The sequence below is a fragment of the Marmota flaviventris genome, chromosome 15 (assembly GCF_047511675.1).
Source record: "Marmota flaviventris isolate mMarFla1 chromosome 15, mMarFla1.hap1, whole genome shotgun sequence".
NCBI classification, from domain to species: domain Eukaryota; kingdom Metazoa; phylum Chordata; class Mammalia; order Rodentia; family Sciuridae; genus Marmota; species Marmota flaviventris.
In genome coordinates, this window is record NC_092512.1 from 26,187,693 (window position 1) to 26,208,291 (window position 20,599).

At 33.2% G+C, this 20,599-nt stretch overlaps 1 protein-coding gene across 3 annotated transcripts in view; it reads left to right on the forward strand.

Moving 5' to 3' along the window:
- Positions 1–20,599, forward strand: part of Csmd3 (CUB and Sushi multiple domains 3) — a 1,133,871-nt gene that overhangs the window by 790,258 nt on the left and 323,014 nt on the right. For all 3 annotated transcript variants that reach the window (XM_027947308.2, XM_027947313.2, XM_027947317.2), the window contains one exon: positions 11,447–11,616. In XM_027947308.2, the coding sequence (XP_027803109.2) occupies positions 11,447–11,616 (170 nt within the window). The remainder of the gene's footprint in view (positions 1–11,446; positions 11,617–20,599) is intronic.

Sequence of the window (20,599 nt, forward strand, 5' to 3'; positions counted from 1 at the left end):
GGTGGAATGTGATGATCATCATTACATGTATGAAGACATGAAGGATGTGACTCTACTTTGTGTTCAACCAGAGATATGAAAATTTGTGCTCTATATGCATAATATGAATTGTAATACATTCTGTTGTCATATATAACAAATTGGAGGTTGTATTTTTAAGAATATCTTTGCCAAGATTGATGTCCTAAAGCATTTTCCCTATGTTTTATTCTAGTAGCTTCATAGTGTTAAGTCATATATGTAAGTGTTTCTTCCAATTTGAGTTGACTTTTATATATGATTTGAGATAAAAACCTAGTTTCATTCTTTTGCACGTGAACATCAGTTTTTCTGCATCATTTATTGAAAAGATAGTCCTTCATTCAAAGTTAGTTTTGGTGTGTTTGTCCAAACCACATGGCTTTATATATGTGGATTTATTTCTTTGTCTTTTATTTTGTTCTATTGGTTTAAGTGTCTGTTTTTATGCCAGCTATTATGTGGTTACAATACTTTCTAGTATGCTTTGAGGTTAAGAATTGAGATCTTTCTAGCTTTGTTCTTTTTTCTGAGAATTGATTTGGTTATTCAAAGTTTGTTTCATATGAATTTTTAGTGTGTTTTCTATTTCTGTGAAGAATGTTACTAGTATTTTTATAAAGATTGTATTGAAACTATGGAACATGGGATATTTTTCTGTTATTGATATGTCCTTTTCAGTTTTATTTTTCCTCTTCAGTTTTTTCACTGCCTTGGTTAATTTTTTTCTAGATAATTTATTTTCCATAGCTGTTGTAAATGGCATTGCTTTATTTATTTCGTTTTCAGGTAGTTCATTAGTAGTGTATAGAAATACCACTGATTTTTGTGTGTTGATCTTGTATCTTTACTGAATAAGTTCTAACTGGTTTTTTTTTTTTTTTTTTGGTGGAGTCTTTTAAGATTATATCATCTTCAACCAGGGAGAGTTTAAATTCATCCTTTTTAACTTACATAGCCTTTATATATTTTTCTTGCATAATTGCTCTGGCTAGGACTTCCATTACTATGTTGAGTAAGAGTGGTGATTGTAAACATTCTTTTCTTGTTTTAATTTTAGAGAAAATGCTTTCAACTTTTCCCCATTCAGCATGATGTTGGCTATGGGTTTGTCCTAGATGAATGCCCTTAATTTTTCTTGGCTTTGTTCCTTTACGATATGTGTTAAAGAGTTTTTATCATAAAGGGAAGTGAATTCTATTGAATGCTTTCTCCATGTCTCTTGAGATGATCATATGTCTTGTGTCCCTCTTCCTATTGATATAATATATCACATTTATGGATTTACATATGTTGAACTATCTTTGCATCCTTGGTATAAATCCCACTTGATCATAATGTGTCATGTTCTTTATGTGATGGTGGATTCGGTTTGTTAGTATTTTGTTGAGAATTTTTGCATTTATATTCATCAAGGTATTGATCTGTGGCTTTCTTTTTTGTTGATCCTCGTCTGGTTTTGGTATCAGTGTAATGCTGGTCTTGTAGCATCCTACAAGATGGGTTTGGAAGAATATGCTCCCTTTCAAGTTTTTGAAATAGTTTGAGAAAAATTAGTGTTAGTTCTTCTTTAAATGTTTGATAGAATTCAGAAGTAAAGACTCTAGTCCTGCACATTACTTTGTTGGAAAAATTTATTACTAATTTAAGAACTTTTTATTCTTTATTTGTATGGGGGAGGGGAATACTGGGGACACTGTGGGGGACCCTCATTTACTGAGCCACATCCCCAACCCTAGTTTGTATTTTATTTTAGAGACAGGGTCTCGCTGAGTTGCTTATCGCCTTGCTTTTGCTGAGGCTGCCTTTGAACTCATGATCCTCCTGCCTCAGCCTGCCAGCCCCTGGGAATACAGGCAAGCACCACCAGGACTGGCTTGTCTATTTCTTTCTTTTCTTTTCTTTTCTTTTCTTTTATGGTACTGGGGATTAAACTCAGGGGCACTCCACCACTGAGCCACATTCCTAGCCCTATTTTTTTATTTTATTTAGAGACAGGGTCTCACTGAGTTGCTTGGCAACTTGTTTTTGCTGAGGCTGGCTTTGAACTCATGGTCCTCCTGCCTCAGCCTCCCAAGCTGCTGGGATTACAGACGTGCACCACTGAACCCAGCTTTTTTTTTTTTTATTTCTTCATGGCTTAATCTTAATGGTGATGTATGTTCAACAATTTATCTATTTCTTATTGTTGATGTATAGGTGTTCATAATAATGAACACCTAATAATGCTTTGTATTTCTGTGGCAAAAGTTGTGCTGTCTCCTTTTACATCTCTGATTTTATTTACTTGGGAATAAAATCCTCAGGGCCTAAGGTTTGTTGATTTTGTTCAGCTAGCTATTTTATAAAACAACTTTATTGAGATATAATTTAAATATTATAAAACTCACTCTGTTAAAATGGACATGGCAATTTTAATTAATATGACCATGGAATTGTGGAAGCATTTCCATAAGTCATTGAAAAGCCTCTTGCAGTGACATACAATTATAATCTCAGCTATTCAACAGGCTGAGATGGGAGGATCATTTGAGCACAGGGGTTGAAGACTAACCTGGTCAATATAACAAGACCCCATCTCAAAAAAAAAAAAAAGCTATTATCAAAAAGTCAAAAGAGGGGTTGGGTTTGTTGCTCAGGGGTGGGGTGCATGCCTAGCACATGTGAAGCACTCGGTTGAATCCTCAGCACCACATAAAAATAAATAAATGAAATGAAATTATTGTGTTCATCTACAACCAAAAAAAATTTGAAAAAAAACAAAAGATAAATATTGGTAAAGATGTAGAGAAAGGTAACACACACTGCTGGTGGGACTATAAATTAGAGTCATTCTGGAAAACAATATGGAGGTTCCTGAAAATAGAACCACCATACGATCCAGGAATCCTGCTCCTGTATATATATCCAAAGGATATGAAATCAGTAAGTTGAAAAAATTTCTCCATTTCTGTTTTTAACAATATTCACAATAGCCAGGATATGAAGTTATCCCACCATTTTTCCTTTGACCCATTGGTTGCTCATGATATGTTGTTTAATGTCCACATGTTTGTGAATTTATCAGTTTCCTGTAATGAAATTCCTTCCTGTTATAAAAACAAAATTTCATATTGTTGCAGTCATAAAATGTCCTGATAAGATTTTAATCTTCCTAAGTTGTTAAGACTTTTTTTGTGGAATAATGTTATTTATCCTGGAGAATGTTCCATGTGCACTTGAAAATAATGTATATTCTGTCTTTGTTGAATAGAATGTTCTGTATATGTCTGTTAAGTCCATTTGGTCTGCAGTGATTTAAGTACCATACTTTCTGAGTTACTGTTTGGATTATCTTGAGCTCTACAGGCAAGTAAACTCATGTAGTTTGTGAGCAGTCTCTCTGACAGGGTCAGGGAGGAGTTAGTAGATTCCATATGCTCTTTCCTGCTCTCAGCTTCTTCAGTTCATTCAGCTTCTTCCAATCAATCAGACACCTCAGGATGCTAGGATTCTAGGTGGAACAAGAGAGAAGTTAGCCTCTTGTATTATTTATTTATTGCATGATGTTGTTTGTTTATTTGTTGCATGATCTTGGCTATGGGTTAGCTAACAATCTTTTTATATGTTTATTATAAACTTCTCTCTTTGTATTTTAATCTATAAATAGGAAACACATTTTGAACAATTCTCTTATCTATGGTTTAAGATCAAGTTTAATTTAAATGATTTAATCAAGTCATTGCAGAGAAAATATTCCAGTTCTGTTATAAAGTTGGATGGGACACTTCATTAAAATACCTACTAGACTAATTTATTGCTGCCTTTCCCTTCTTCTTCAATATCAATTAATGAAAATTAATTTTCTTAAACAAATTTATCTTCTTTCTCCCCCTAAGTCCTCCCTCCTTCTCAGGCTGTCATAATTCTATCATTTATTTTCAAAGTGCAAACAATCTGCTACCTCTTGATGAAACATTCTCCAACTAAAAGAAGCATTTTCTCCCTTCTTTAAACCTATGAATCCTGTCTGCTCTTCTTTTATGCCTTTTGTTTTATAGCATAGTGATTTATGAGAGTTTCTATCTTCCTGGTGAAAGTAAAGTCCTTTAGTTTCACTGTATTGTATCATATGAGTGGAAATATGGAGACAGGAATTAAATTTCAGGGTCTTGAGGCATACATGCCTATGTTTGAAGTTCACCTCTTTTGTGACCCTGGGTAGCTTATTAATTCAATCCCATCTTCAAATTCCTCTTTAGAAATGGTTTGCCAGGTGCCGTGGTGCACTCCTGTAATCCCAGCAACTTGGGAGGCTGAGGCAGGAATATTACAAGTTTGAGTCCTGCTTTGGCAATTTATCAAGACTGTTTCAAAATGAAAACTAAAGATCTTGAATGTACCTTAGTGGTAAAGTGTCCCTGATTTCAATACCCAGTACCCCCCGCCAAAAAAAAGAAAAAAGAAAAGAAAAAGAAAGATATATAAACTTACTTCACTGAGAAGTGCACATGAAGTGTACATCAAATTCATATAGGAAGCACTGAAACATTATTAGTTATTGCTAGTGGTTTATCATAAAGTCCATATTGTATATAGAGTTATTAAATTGTATTAGATAAGAGAAGTATATTTTTTTCTTACTTTCTACAGGTACTGTTTCTCACACTTTTATTCCAAAAATAACTAATCTCTCTTTTAGTATCCCAAACTCCCTAAGTCCTTGTGATTGAGTTAGAATTTATTGGGCTTTCACAGAGTCTAGAAAAGTATGTATGAATTGTGGAATAGAAGAAATACTATTAAATATTGCCTTATTCTCAGCCTTTTTTTTTTGTCCTCTTATTCTCAATCCACATGTGTTCTCTGGATAAACTTTTTATCTGTGTCATGTCAATCTCACAGATACAAATATGTCTAGCTTCTTAGCACACTTCTTTTCCTGATGTACAACAGACATACTAAATCGATCCTGTACAATAATTTCATCAGCATTTACTCATACCCTTTCTTCCTCATGTCTTCTCTACACGTCCCTTTCTTTCATGACCCAACATTTGATAGTCTTCAAGTTCTACAAATTTTATTTTCAATCTCCTCTTCCTCCATTGCTGTAATTCAACTTCTTATCATCTCTTCCCTGAACCACAACAATAATTTATGGTTTTTCCACCTGTGGTAAACCAAGACTATAATCCATTTTCCATAGAACTGACCTAAATGGTTTCTCATTCTGAGAGAACTATCACTAGCTCAAAGTTGCACAAATAAGGCTTCTCCCATAGTAGGACTTTAAGTTCCCAGAACTGCCACGGCCAACTCTCTCCTCCACCCAGATGTTTTTAGACCTGTTCCCTCTGCTTGGAATGTTCTTTCCCTCAACTCACTTTCTCTCATCACCATTCATTTTTAACTTTGAGTCCTTCTGAGAGTCTTTTCTGACCACTCAGAACAGGTCAGAATTCTTAGTTACATGTTTCTATACACTATATTCTTATTTGATGAGTGTCTGGTAAGAATCTGCCTCTTCCACTAGAAAGTTAGTCTTGTGAAGGTTTCCATGCCCGATATGCAATAAGGATATGGTAATTATTTATTAAATCATTCAATTCCTTTTCCAAATAAGAGCATTCTTTTAAAAAAATTTTTAGTTGTAGATGGGTACAATACCTTGATTTTATTTATTTATTTTTATGTGGTGCTGAGGATTGAACCCAGCACCTTACACATTTGAAGCAAGCAGTCTGCCGCTGAGCTACAAACCCAGCCCCAAATCAGAGCATTCTATTATATGCATCTAGCCACTTCAAATATCATAGGAAAACATCTCAGTCCTGGTATCCTATTAAGAAAATAATTTTTTTATATTAGAATGATCTCATAGCTTTATTTTTATTATAAAATATCCATTCACATACATATGTGGTATAAACTATTCCTCAAAACTCCTGCCTGGAGACCTTGATATTAGCAGGATTTAGTGAATCACAAATTTTTAACAATCAGGTGATAGATAAGCACTGTCTATAAATGTAATTATGGCTGGAAGGTAACATATTATTTTCTCTTTTATTCCTAAATGTTTTAAAAAAAATTTATTTAAGATGTAGTTTTGCTGTTACCCAGGCTGTCATCAAGCTTAAGTGATCCTCTCACCTCAGCCTCCCAAATTACGGTATACACCACTGTGCCTAGTGAAGGCAGATAATTTTTTGTACTCACATTTTCCACTTGAATTTCTAGAACTCCTTTTACTTAAACTCTTGTTTTTCACATTGTTTATGTTCTTAGGATCAACTAATCATTCTTCTCTTCTAGTGGAGTTAGATGTTCTGCTGTTACTTCCTCATCTTACTTTTAACATTTCTTAAAATATTCAATCACAATTTGCTAATACTTATTTTTCATTTCTAAGTATGTACTGTGAAAACTTGCTGTGCTAATCATGTAATAGTCATTGGAAATGCTTAAGTTTTGATATTCTTGATAAACATTCATGAACATCCACTTATAACCATTATTTTTAAGAATTATTCCTGATACTTCAATGTGGCATTGTTTTATTTATTTCATCCACCATTCCAGCTACCTGATGCTGGAAAGAATCATGACAGTATAATTCCATTTCAAGCCATTTTTTAAATTGATTTAATTTTTAAAATACATGACAGCAGAATACATTACAATTCTTATTACACATATAGAGAACAATTTCTATATGTGTAATAAGAATTGTAATGTATTCTGTATATAAAGTATGTTCACATCAATTCATGTCTTTATACATGTACTTTGGATAATGATGTCCATCACATTCCACCATCATTGCTAACCTCCTGCCCCCTCTCTTCTCCTCCCACCCCTCTGCCCTATCTAGAGTTCATCTATTCCATCTATGCTCTCCCTCCCTACCCCACTATGAGTCAGTCACCTTATATCAGAGAAAACATTTGCATTTGTCTTTTGGGGCGCTAACTTCACTTAGCATGATATTCTGCAGCTCCATCCATTTACCTGCAAATGCCATGATTTTATTCTCTTTTATTGCTGAGTAATATTCCATTATGTATATACGCCTCATTTTTTTTAACCATTCCTCTACTGAAGTGCATCTAGTTGGTTCCACAGTTTAGCCATTGTGAATTGTGCTACATAAACATTGAATGTGGCTGTGTTCCTGCTGTTTTTAAGTCCTTTGGGTATAGACCCAGGAGAGGGATAGCTGGGTCAAATGGTGGTTCCATTCCCAGTTTTCCAAGGAATCTCCATACTGCTTTCCATATTGGCTGCACCAATTTGCAGTCCCACCAGCAAGTTTTTTCTTTATTGGGGCCATTATTTTATTCTTTATCCATTTGGATCAGAAGTGGTGTTCACATAGAAAACAGCATATTCAAATACTCAAAAGTGTGAGGGCTGACTGGGGTCACATTGTGAAAGGTCTTGTATGGCATTCTCTAGACTTTGACTTGCTAATAAGTACATTTAAAGCAGAAAAAGGAAAATCAGATTGCGAGTGGATGTCATTGTCACCTTACTATATAGAAAAGGTAGAAGCCTACTGGGTTTTTTATCTTGGGTATATAGTCAAATGGTGCAAAGTTTGTTAGTTTCAGTATTAAACGTTGTTCAAAGCCAGGTAGCAAGCAAGACTTAAGTAGCAAGAGTACTGAAAGAGAGCTTGCATGTGGCAAATATTAGTTGACATTGAGTAATAGAAACCAGATTTTGGTATATATCAAATTCTAAGATTAAATCAAAGATAAGTTTCTATTAAAATAAACTGTTTATTAAGCAACTAAATCAGGGAATCTGATATTTTGGTTATATGTTTCTCCTTAACCTATTATTATTACAAAATACTATTTTATTAAAGCACTTACTGAAAAATAAATATGCATACTTTCCAGTAGTTATACACAGAACATTAATGAAGATTTTTAATTGTTGCTTGAATATTTTCCCTTGATAGAAGATAATATCCCTGAACATTTAAAACTTATATGCAATAAAGTATATATTTGGAAATTATATGTAGCATAGATGCATTCTGATCCCCAGGACACAGCCCAGCCCACATATATAGTTTTTATTATTTTTAATAAAATGTGGTCTAGTAGTGTAGGCAGCAGATAAAGTAAAAAGAAAAAAAAGTGACCTTATGTACCAGGTTGCCAGGAATAGTCTCAAGTTACACCTATTGTCTGAAATAATTACTTGTAGTACATCCTTTCACACTAAAAGAAAGTATTTTGATCTGAAAAAGAAATGATATCTTCACCCTTTAACACCATGACAAATGACACATAAATCCCAGCTCTGATAAACACTTTCTTCAGTGTTAGCAAGAAAGCTCACTTTGGTGACTTTATCTATAAAATTGGAAAAAAATAAATTTTACCTAGAAGGGTTGTCATGAGAAATAAATGAAGAGTTAAAACTTCAGGAAAGTGAAACCCATGAAGTTTCACATGGCTCCATGCTAACAAGGTCCCCATGCTTGATTGAATAATCTCTTGAAATTGTTAATAACTTTTTGAAAAAGGGCAGTACATTTCATTTTGCACTGTGCCCTATAATTTAGAAAGTCAATCACAATTAAATGAGAGATACTAACTTAATCTAAATATCTCCTTAATCCTTCCATTTTATTTGAAGACCTGATTTTATTTCACCAAGTCCAAAATTATTTTGGGGACATTTAAACTGTCAGAAATATTAAAATACAGCAAAACATGTTAATTTTAATGTAAAAAGGCAAATATACATTAAATTACACAGCCTAAGCCCAGTGACATTTCTGGCAGAAGGCTCTTACTAATTCACATTTTGAGAATTTAACAATAAATAAGCACTATATTTTTGAAGGGCAATTGAAGTAACTTAATCATTTTATTTTGTTTTCTTTTCCTTGTTTTTAAAATTCTTTTTAGATATACATGACAGTAATGTATTTTTACATATTACACATACATGGAGTATAACTTATTCTAATTAGGATCACATTTTTGTTGTTGTACATGATAAGTTTCACTGGCCGTGTATTCATATATGCACACAAGAAAGTTATGTCTAATTCATTCTATGTTTGTTTCTATGTTAGGAACTATGTTTTGATCAATTTACCAAAGCTTCTAAATCAATTATAATATCATAGATTATTCTCTAGAAATAGGAAGAGTCCTTTGGCTTTTTATAGATTAATGTATTTCTATACCTGGGATGATTTCTTTACATTGGGGACAAGATAAATATCCCAACCAATTTTTTTTCATTTTTAATTTTTCTAGTACATGTGACAGAATGCATCCACTAATATTTATACTTAAAATATTTATAATAATAACTTTAATTTATTAAGTTCTTATTATATGTCAGCATGACAGTAAATGTTCAATATGCATTATCTATTTATATTACCAACACATACACACACACACATGCACACAAACTCACACACACAATCCCTGTGAAGAAGGTATTACTATTTCTATTGCAATAATAAAAATATTGAGGCTTAGAAGAAATAATTTGCCAAGTCAAACAGCTAGGAATAACTAGAGCTTAACTTTGAACCAAAGTCCCTAAACTTTTTAAACCTGAGCTCTCAATGTATCTATATTTTGCATCCAAGAAAATATTTTCAAAACTTCATGATTCTATAAAATAATGTGAAATTTTATAAATAATATAATAAAATGTGTGTTATGTATCATCTATATGATCTGGATACATTTTCTTCATGTCTCTGTAAGCATATCTAGATTTTAATGATCTAGTGGCAAAAATGAGACAGATTTAAAATGATTCTTTCCGACTAAGTGAAGGATTCATGGCATCATGTAGTACTGTATATAGAAAAGTTTCTCAGTAGTTCAGAAAGGCAGAGTCAAGGTAGAATTGAGTTGTTATACAGTAGTGTAATTAAACAGGTAACAGACTCCAAAAGCATATACTCTGGCAGCTGGTTCCTGAAATATATTTCCAAGGGTGATTTAATTCCAGGGAAATAAAATCTTCTGCCACATTAAATTTATGTTGTTTTTAATTTTATTGTTTTTGCCTTTGTGTTCCTGGATATGTAAACATGTATGGTATTATGACTGTATACCACTGAAAGCATAAAGGCTTATCTTTTTTTATGTTTTAACATGTTTAAGTAATATTAAATAAAAATAATTTAAATCAATATTGGAAGTCTGTGAGTTCTTTTTCTTTTTCTTTCTTTTAGTTTATAAAGAATGTGGAGAAATATTGGGTGATATTTCCTCATGTGATTCGTTGGCTACTAGTTTCACAGCATTCATTTTTGTTATTATTTCACACAGTGTTGATATTATACTGACTGCTTGTTCTTGGTCATTTTCATTTCCTCGTTATTCTTTCTTCCTTTGGTCTTATTTTGTTAATGTTTAATTATTTAACAGGTAATACAATTCATTATTCTTTACCTTCTTGTCTACATTCTATAAACATTCACCTAAATCATTATTTTTTCATCTTACTTGGAAAATAATGGCTTGCATTCCTTTCATTTTGGCTAAACCTTTGAAAATATGAATCTTCTTGCACCATGGTTTAGTAATGAAGAAAGTAATTAGGTAAGATAGAAAACTGAATAAGCTGAATTTCTGATCATATTTTGTAATATTGCTACAAGTTCTTTAAGTCATACTAAATTAAAATTAAATTTGAATTAAATTTTTTGAGAAATTCTCATTTCTCCCTAAGTAGTGAGATATTTCCTCAAATTTTGCACAGTGAATTCTACAGGTACTTGTGCTAGAAGGTTAGTAGTACTGTACAATTTGTTATAATGCCTTAATCTAGTCTGCCTTTTAAATTGAAAAGTGACATTTTTCAAAAATGTTCAATTTTTAAAATAACTATTTATTAGTGGATTTTAAATATTTCTATTAGTTTTCAAAGATAATTTAATATTTTCCTTTTTGTCTTTGAAGTTCTTGGATCAGGGGAATGCAGAGTATTGGGAGAACATATGATCAGAAACATTTAAAGATAAAAATAAAAAGATAAAATTAGAGTTGTTTTAAAACAAATTACTCTCTCTACTATTTTCTAATTTAGAAGAATTAAATTATAAATTTAAATGTATTCCTCAGAAATCTGCAAACTCAAAGACACTCTGAAAATCTATTACTTGTATCCTTTGCCATGCTATCCTTTCATCCAAGGGAAAATCATATTTGTAAAATTTATTTTAGATTTCCATTTGTAGACACGTGTTCTTTCCATGAGTAGTAGTGTCTTCTTCTTAAATAATATTTGAGAAGGGAATAAATCATCTACAGCATATATCCACATGTGCATTATTTTTATGTTAGATTCTAGGTAAAATACAATGCATTTGCACTTCTACACATGAAATTATTTAAAAATAATAATGCATTCTATTTAACTGTACTTCAATATTCTGTTTTACCTGCAGCTGAATGTGGTGCATCTGCAACAAATAATGAAGGAATTTTGCTCTCTCCAAATTATCCACTCAACTATGAAAACAACCATGAATGCATTTATAGTATTCAGGTTCAAGCAGGAAAGGGGATCAATATTTCAGCCAGAACATTTCATTTAGCACAAGGAGATGTTCTTAAGGTAGGTGGACTTACACATTTTTGTATTTTGATCATTTTTACTAAGTACACATTGATATATATATATATATATATAATAAACCATAAATGGATTTTATCATTCATACATGCATATTATATATCAGTCCACATTTTTATTATTATCTGAATTGAAATAGAATGTTTTCTTTCCAATGTTTATTTATAATAAAAATATAAATTTTATTTTTAATGCATACATTTTCATGTTTCAATAACATCAAAATAAAAAAAATTAAACACGAAATATCTTATTAAATAAATATTATATATAAACATGATTAATGTGAATGGTCATTTCTTTAAGAAACATGATGCTGATTTGTTTTTATTTTATGTCTATTAAGTAATATCTTTCTCTGTGGATATGTGAAGAATTATTTGCATTTATGCAGTTTCATGAATATTTTAAGCCTAATAAATCAGTGTCTATAAATTTAGAAAAGAATATACTTTGTTAATAATTAATATTTAGTATAAAGCTGGGTATTTACATTTTTTGAAATAATGAAATGCCATAGTTTTTTAAAAGGTAATATGTTTTTGAAAATCAATATCACCATAGTTGCTGGTTCCTATTTTGCAATGTAAGTGTTTTGGTAACATATAGTTTATATTCAATATTTTAAAAATGAAAATAATTACTTTTATGAAATCACATTTAAAGATTTAAAAGTTATGTATATCTTTCTTAAATGGAAAGATTTTTTTGTTCAAGGTGACACATACAATATACTTCTGTTTTCACTAATCTTGAAAAAAATGATATCTCAGAATGGTTGTGATAGAAGATTCTCATGTAAGCAATAGCTTTAATATTGTTACTTACCTTTAAAAAGTAAAATCATTGGATAATAATTGATGGCTGTTTAAGCCAAACACTACTGTATGTTTATAAGAGTTGTATAGGACTTGGGAAATATTTTCTGCAGTACACTTAAATGTATACAATTTCAATATTAATTAGGACCAATATATATATTCCTGGTTCATGCACATTTTGCACGGTGAAATTCATTATTCAATGTCCTTACACCTCCACTTCATTGGTTGGATTTTCCTTTTAAAATAATGTATATCTGCAAGCTGCAGGAATAGCTCAGTGGTAGAATGCTTTCTTGCCTAGCATGCATGAGGTCCTGGGTTTGATCCCCAGTACTACAAATAAATAATAATAATAAATAATAAACAAAACAAAATAATAATTATAATTTATATTTTATAATTGGAGTCAACATTGAGATTATTGAATTCTTCTATGTAGAAAAGAAGCGTAATTTTTTTCTGGCTAGGGGAAAAAAATGTATCAATGTATGCATGAAATGTCTAAGCCAGACCAATAATCTGTATCCCATAAACAACCATGATAAAGTTCAAAGTCAGGAAGTGCTTCCTTACATCTACCACTCCTACATACCACTATCACTACTAAAAAACAAAAACAATAAATAAATAACTCTCCTTTTGTGATGCTTGAAATTTATTTTCCTATATTGAATGGTTCTTAATATCTGGAAAATCCATTTGGCATAAGAGATGATGTCTTTTAAAAATAAGATAGTCTTAATGTGTTTTTCAGAGTGCTTTTTTCTTAGGTCTCACTTATTTGAGCAAGTTCATATGCACTTGTCATGGGTGGTACCTTGAGAAGGGCAGAACCTCAATAAGTGACAACCTGAGGGAATGTGATGATGAGAAATAAAGCTAGTCTGAAAACAACAACAACAACAACAAAACTTCAATTTCAGTCTCTTTAGTGGAGTGGTTGCTCAGTATTCCATTCTAGTTTTTCCAACTGTTAGGCCTGTTTGTATCTTCTAGCTCCTACTCTCAACCTGATTAGAAACACTTTTTAGCTATTTGGTATAGGACACTGAGTTATACCATTATTGCATGTGGCTGGTTCAAGTCTAGTTACCTATTCAGTCACTGGTAGCTATTTCTTTCTTAACTCTTTTCTGGGAATGTGTAAATTTCTATGAGTCATACCACCTTCCTGGGATCCAGATAGAAAGCCAGGTATACAAATTCCTCTGTTTCTGATTCTTGGGGCTCTAGCATCACTACATGTAACACAGCTAAGAAAAAAACATTCTTAGAGACCTAAATTAGACCCTAGGTCTCACTATCTCAGTATATTTCCCAGGCTAGCCTCAAGCTAGCCATCCTCCCACCTCAGTCTCTCAAGGGATTATAGGTGTGTGCCATTGTACCTGGCTATTTATTTTCTTCTTAACTCATCAAGGAAATGTTTTTCTAGGTTGGTTGGAGTCTGAATAGAATGTATTCTTATATTCTTCTTTTAATTTTTTTAAGGTACTGTTGATTGAGTCCAGAGGCACTCTAGCATTTAGCTGAATCCCCTAGCATTTTAATATTTTAATTTTGAGACAGGATCTCAATATATTCCTCCACAATAAATTGTTGAGGCTGGCCTTGAACTTTCAATTCTTCTGCCTCAACATCCTAAGTAGCTGGGATTACAGGTGTGCACCACTGCACCTGGCTTGTATTCTATTCTCAATGGTCATACTTTTAATATGTAATTTAATTCTTTCAGTTAAGAGTCATAGAAAGTATTTGTTTTATCTAGGGTTTAAGCAATCAAAACTGAATAGTTTCCATCGTCAGCCTGGAAGGATGAAAGCTGAATACCAGTCAGAAATATTAGTTCTGATTTTTGTTGTTGTTGTTGTGTTTGTTTTTATTTTCAAACAAAGATTAAGCACTATGTTTAGATGAAAGAATATAGCAGGGACAAAATCTGAGACAATCCTTTTACAATAGCTAGCCTTCACAAAGACTTATTTCTTGGGTCCAGGGTTGTAGATCAGTGGAAGAACACTTGCTTAGTATTCTAGAGACCCTGGTTAGATTCCCAGCACTGCAGAAACAAACACAAACTTATTTCTTAGCTAGATACCATGGTGCATGCCTGAAATCCCAGCTCCTTTGGAGGCTGAAGCAAGTGGATTGCAAGTTTGAGATCAGCCTGGGCAATGAGATATGTCTCAAAATAAAATAAAAAGAGTTGGAATATGTCTCAGATATGGAATGTTCCTGGGTTTTTTCACAGTACTAACTATACACAAAGCAAACAAACAAAACAACTTATTTCTTACATGATATATAGAGCATAAATGATTGTGGAGAAAAGCCAGCATAGTACCTCAAAACTGGTGTTTGATATTTTGTGGGAAAAGGGGGCAGGGGTTTTGATGCCATATTAATGAAAAATTAGATAGTTGAATTACCTGGCCAATAATACTCTTTTAGTGATATGAGAAGGGATAATTACCTCTTATTGCATTCTGTGATACATCTTGACTATACAGGCATCTGAAGAAATCTTCAGGCACAGAGAAGACCTCTATTCAGACCTTCTATGTTCTTAACCATTTTGCAGAAAATAATTTAAGGACACATTAGGTATAAATAGAAAAGTAAGAAATTATTACAAAGGGAAAGTATACACTCCAAAATGGGAGTATGGCACATCTCAAAGAGTGGGTCACCTAGTCTTTCCCTGGGTTTTTAACATTTATGGAAGGACAGTAGCTAGAGGCTGACCTAGAGGTGGAGTGTGCGCAGGGTCATGCAATTGCATGTGAGCTGTCCTTGCAATTGCTCATTGCTCTGGCTTGTTCTTATTTTGCACTTCCTCCATTGGATTTCTCATTAATATCTTAAATTTTCACTCAGGGGTGCATCTGACTATAATGATGAGGTTAAGGTCACTTCTTGGTCATCAAAGCTTTTAATGTACACAGTCCCTAATTGAGCAGTTCTTTCAGATGACTTGTGATTATCTTGTGGTTTTGTTACCCTTTCATCAACCAGTAGGAAAAACTGCAAGCAAGTAAATAGGATCAAGGACACAGACTGGGTTGCTCATGAGCGATTTCTTCTACACTCCAACAGTTTATGATGTTTCTCTTTTGAGACTTAGTGTTCTTGCTATATTCCTGAATTGCTATCTCAACATGATTTCAAGTTTCTTTCCTAGATGTGTTTGAGAGTTTGAGATTTGCATTTGTAAGGCCCTGTGGTTAAATTTTAAGAGCTTATTGTAAAATGTTACTCTTTCTAAACTTTCATTATATAACAAATCAGATTGTAATAAAATTATAATTGTTAACATAATGAAAAGTAAAAACATAACCTTTCATTTCTTAACTATTTTACTAGTGTTTTAGAGATACTGGATAAAAATTTATATTTACATTGTTTTGGACAAAACTCCTGTAGTAGGCTTCAATAGATCAAGTGAAAAAATCAAAATCGAGTCACTCATTCCAAAGTTCCAAATCACCAAGCTGAAACAAAGCTGTTTATATGAACTTGTGGAAAATCAGGATTAGAGATAACAACCAAATTTCCCAAACAAGCAAGGATCAATTGGCATGATAATGAAATTCCCAGTTTTAATCCTTACACAAAAGAAGTTACCTGAGATAACCTGATGTTAACTAATCTTATTTTCCTATTGTTCAATCTCCCTGTCCCAACTCAGAAGGAAAGTGACTTGAAAATGACAGATCTGTTGTTTTTCTTTTCTTTTGTTTCTGTTTTCTTCAGTCTTTCTCTGTCTACAAACCAACCTTCTCTGCTGAGTGCATCAGAATTCTTACTCTGTAGTGAAATGCTGTCTGAGTCTGGAATAGAAAATAAAACCTATAAGATAGTTAAAATTATTGTGATTTTTATTCTTTGATAGAGTACATTTATTGGATCACAATAATGAAAATATCATGGCATGGTTTATCTCTTTCCAACCCTACATTAAATGATAATCACATCGATACCTTGATATTGGCCATGGTGTAGCCACATAACAGAAATCAACAAACACTACAAATTATGGTTGTATTTATTTTTTTATTCCTTATGTATATTTAAATATAAATAGGTTGTATCTGTAGCTATTCTAGTAAATAGCACAATATATTGAGGATTTTTCTTTTTACTATTTCACTACCAAATTCAATTTACTAAAAAAGTTGCTTATGTCATTTGCAAGTTAATAAATTTCTGATATAATCATGTTTTTGATGTACTTTCCTCTTAAGGCCAAAAAAAAATCAAGAAATATTTATTTTGGAATTTTTCTTGTTTGTCATTTACATAATGTAATTTTGACAAATACAGAATGATACATTTCTATAATAATTAATTAGTTATATGGATCTTATAATAAATAGAGCACATTTTATTAGTAGGCCAAATTGGAGGTGGACACCTTTTCTTTTTAAATGATGATGTCTTCCTATGTTACCCAGGCTAGCTTCAATCTCTTTGGCTCAAGTAATTCTCCTGCCTCAGCCTCCCAAGTAGCTTGGCATGCACAGTCATGATTAACTGACGCCTGTTTTAAAAAATACAATTTTGTTGGGAGAAAGTCATGTTCATCCATTTATGTATTGTCTGTGTCTGTTTTTGTTCTACAATGGTGGGACTGAGCAGTGGTGAAAGAGATAATATTATCCCATAAAATCTTGAATATTTATTATCTAGCTGTTTTCAGAAAAAGTTCATCCACCTCTCTTTATATCCACAAAATGTATTTATAAAGCAAATGAACAAACTTATAAAGAGGTATACATATATATCAGATTTGTTTGAGATATTCTTGTTGAACAATTTCCAGCACAGCAGTGATGTCATGCTCATCACACACACATATCTGTGGACTCTCCTTGTCATTCACTGGTAATCCTTTGTTAACTCTTCCCTCTAAAATACTCTGTAGTGGACGGGGATGTGGCTCAGTTGTAGTGCACTTGCCTGGCATGTGTGAGGCACTGGGTTCAATTCTCAGCACCACATATAAATAAATAAAATAAAGGACAATTAACAACTAAAAAAAAATATTTTAAAAAAATACTCTGTAGATGTCTACTCTATGGGCTATCATGTTAGGCCTCATAAAATCCTTCACTGTCTTTCATAGTAAGGACCAGAACATAAAGTAATCTGTGACAAGTCATGGAAATTTTTTTTTTTTAATTTTTTATTGTGGGTTGTTCAAAACATTACAAATTTCTTGACATATCATATTCCACACTTTGATTCAAGTGGGTTATGAACTCCCACCTTCACCCCATACACAGATTGCAGAATCACATCAGTTACACATCCATTGATTTACAAATTGCCATACTAGTGTCTGTTGTGCTCCACTGCCTTTCCCATCCTCCACCCTCCCCCCTCCCCACCTCTCCCCTCCCCTCCCGTCCTCTCTCTCTACCTCCTCCACTGTATAACCCTGAGGGTCTCCTTCCATTACCATGCAATTTTCCTTCTCTCTCCCTTTCCCTCCCACCTCTCATCCCTGTTAAATGTTAATCTTCTTCTCCTGTTCTTCGTCCCTACACTGTTCTTAGTTACTCTCCTTATATCAAAGAAGACATTTGGCATTTGTTTTTTAGGGATTGGCTAGCTTCACTTAGCATAATCTGCTCTAATGCCTTCCATTTCCCTGTAAATTCTATGATTTTGTCATTTTTTAATGCAGAGTAATACTCCATTGTGTATAAATGCCACATTTTTTTTATCCATTCGTCTATTGAAGGGCATCTAGGTTGGTTCCACAGTCTTGCTATTGTGAACTGTGCTGCTATGAATATCGATGTAGCAGTGTCCCTGTAGCATGCTCTTTTTAGGTCTTTAGGGAATAGACCAAGAAGGGGAATAGCTGGGTCAAATGGTGGCTCCATTCCCAGCTTTCCAAGAAATCTCCATACTGCTTTCCAAATTGGCTGCACCAATCTGCAGTCCCACCAGCAATGTACAAGTGTACCCTTTTCCCCACATCCTCGCCAGCACTTGTTGTTGTTTGACTTCCTAATGGCTGCCAATCTTACTGGAGTGAGATGGTATCTTAGGGTGGTTTTGATTTGCATTTCTCTGACAGCTAGAGATGGTGAGCATTTTTTCATGTACTTGTTGATTGACTGTATGTCCTCCTCTGAGAAGTGTCTGTTCAGGTCCTTGGCCCATTTGTTGATTGGGTTGTTTGTTTTCTTATTGTCTAATTTTTTGAGTTCTTTGTATACTCTGGATATTAGGGCTCTATCTGAAGTGTGAGGAGTAAAGATTTGTTCCCAGGGTGTAGGCTCCCTATTTACCTCTCTTATTGTTTCTTTTGCTGAGAAAAAACTTTTTAGTTTGAGTAAGTCCCATTTGTTGATTCTAGTTATTAACTTTTGTGCTATGGGTGTCCTATTGAGGAATTTGGAGCCCGACCCCACCGACTGTAGATCGTAGCCAACTTTTTCTTCTATCAGACGGCGCGTCTCTGATTTGATATCAAGCTCCTTGATCCATTTTGAATTCACTTTTGTGCATGGCGAGAGAAAGGGATTCAGTTTCATTTTGTTGCATATGGATTTCCAGTTTTCCCAGCACCATTTGTTGAAGATGCTATCCTTCCTCCATTGCATGCTTTTAGCCCCTTTATCAAATATAAGATAGTTGTAGTTTTGTGGATTGGTTTCTGTGTCCTCTATTCTGCACCATTGGTCCACCCGCCTGTTTTGGTACCAGTACCATGCTGTTTTTGTTACTATTGCTCTGTAGTATAGTTTGAAGTCTGGTATCGCTATACCGCCTGATTCACACTTCCTGCTTAGCATTGTTTTTGCTATTCTGGGTCTTTTATTTTTCCATATGAATTTCATGATTGCTTTCTCTATTTCTACAAGAAATGCCGTTGGGATTTTGATTGGCATTGCATTAAACCTATAGAGAACTTTTGGTAATATCGCCATTTTGATGATGTTAGTTCTGCCTATCCATGAACAGGGTATATTTTTCCATCTTCTAAGATCTTCTTCTATTTCTCTCTTTAGGGTTCTGTAGTTTTCATTGTATAAGTCTTTCACCTCTTTTGTTAGGTTTATTCCCAAGTATTTTATTTTTTTTGAAGTTATTTTGAATGGAGTGGTTGTCCTCATTTCCATTTCAGAGGATTTGTCGCTGATATACAGGAATGCCTTTGATTTATGCGTGTTGATTTTATATCCTGTCACTTTGCTGAATTCATTTATTAGCTCTAATAGTTTCTTTGTAGAGCCTTTTGGGTCTGCTAGGTATAGAATCATATCATCTGCAAATAGTGATAATTTAAGTTCTTCTTTTCCTATTTTTATGCCTTTAATTTCTTTCGTCTGTCTAATTGCTCTGGCCAGTGTTTCGAGAACTATGTTGAACAGAAGTGGTGAGAGAGGGCATCCCTGTCTAGTTCCAGATTTTAGTTGGAATGCCTTCAGTTTTTCTCCATTCAGAATGATGCTAGCCTGAGGCTTAGCATAGATTGCTTTTACAATATTGAGGTATGTTCCTGTTATCCCTAGTTTTTCTAGAGTTTTGAACATAAAGGGATGCTGTACTTTGTCAAATGCTTTTTCCGCATCTATCGAGATGATCATATGGTTCTTATTTTTAAGTCTATTGATGTGGTGAATAACATTTATTGATTTCCGTATATTGAACCAACCTTGCATCCCAGGGATGAATCCTACTTGATCATGGTGTACAATTTTTTTGATATGTTTTTGTATCCGATTCGCCAGAATTTTATTGAGGATTTTTGCATCTAGGTTCATTAGAGATATTGGTCTGTAGTTTTCTTTCTTTGAAGTGTCTTTGTCTGGTTTAGGTATCAGGGTGATGTTGGCCTCATAGAATGAATTTGGAAGTTCTCCCTCCTTTTCTATTTCCTGAAGTAGCTTGAAAAGTATTGGTATTAGTTCTTCTTTAAAGGTTTTGTAAAATTCTGCTGTATACCCATCTGGACCTGGGCTTTTCTTAGTTGGTAGTCTTTTTATGGTTTCTTCTATTTCCTCAATTGATATTGGTCTGTTTAGGTTTTCTATATCCTCCTGACTCAATCTGGGCAGATCATATGACTTAAGAAATTTATCTATGCCTTCACTATCTTCTAATTTGTTGGAGTATAAGGATTC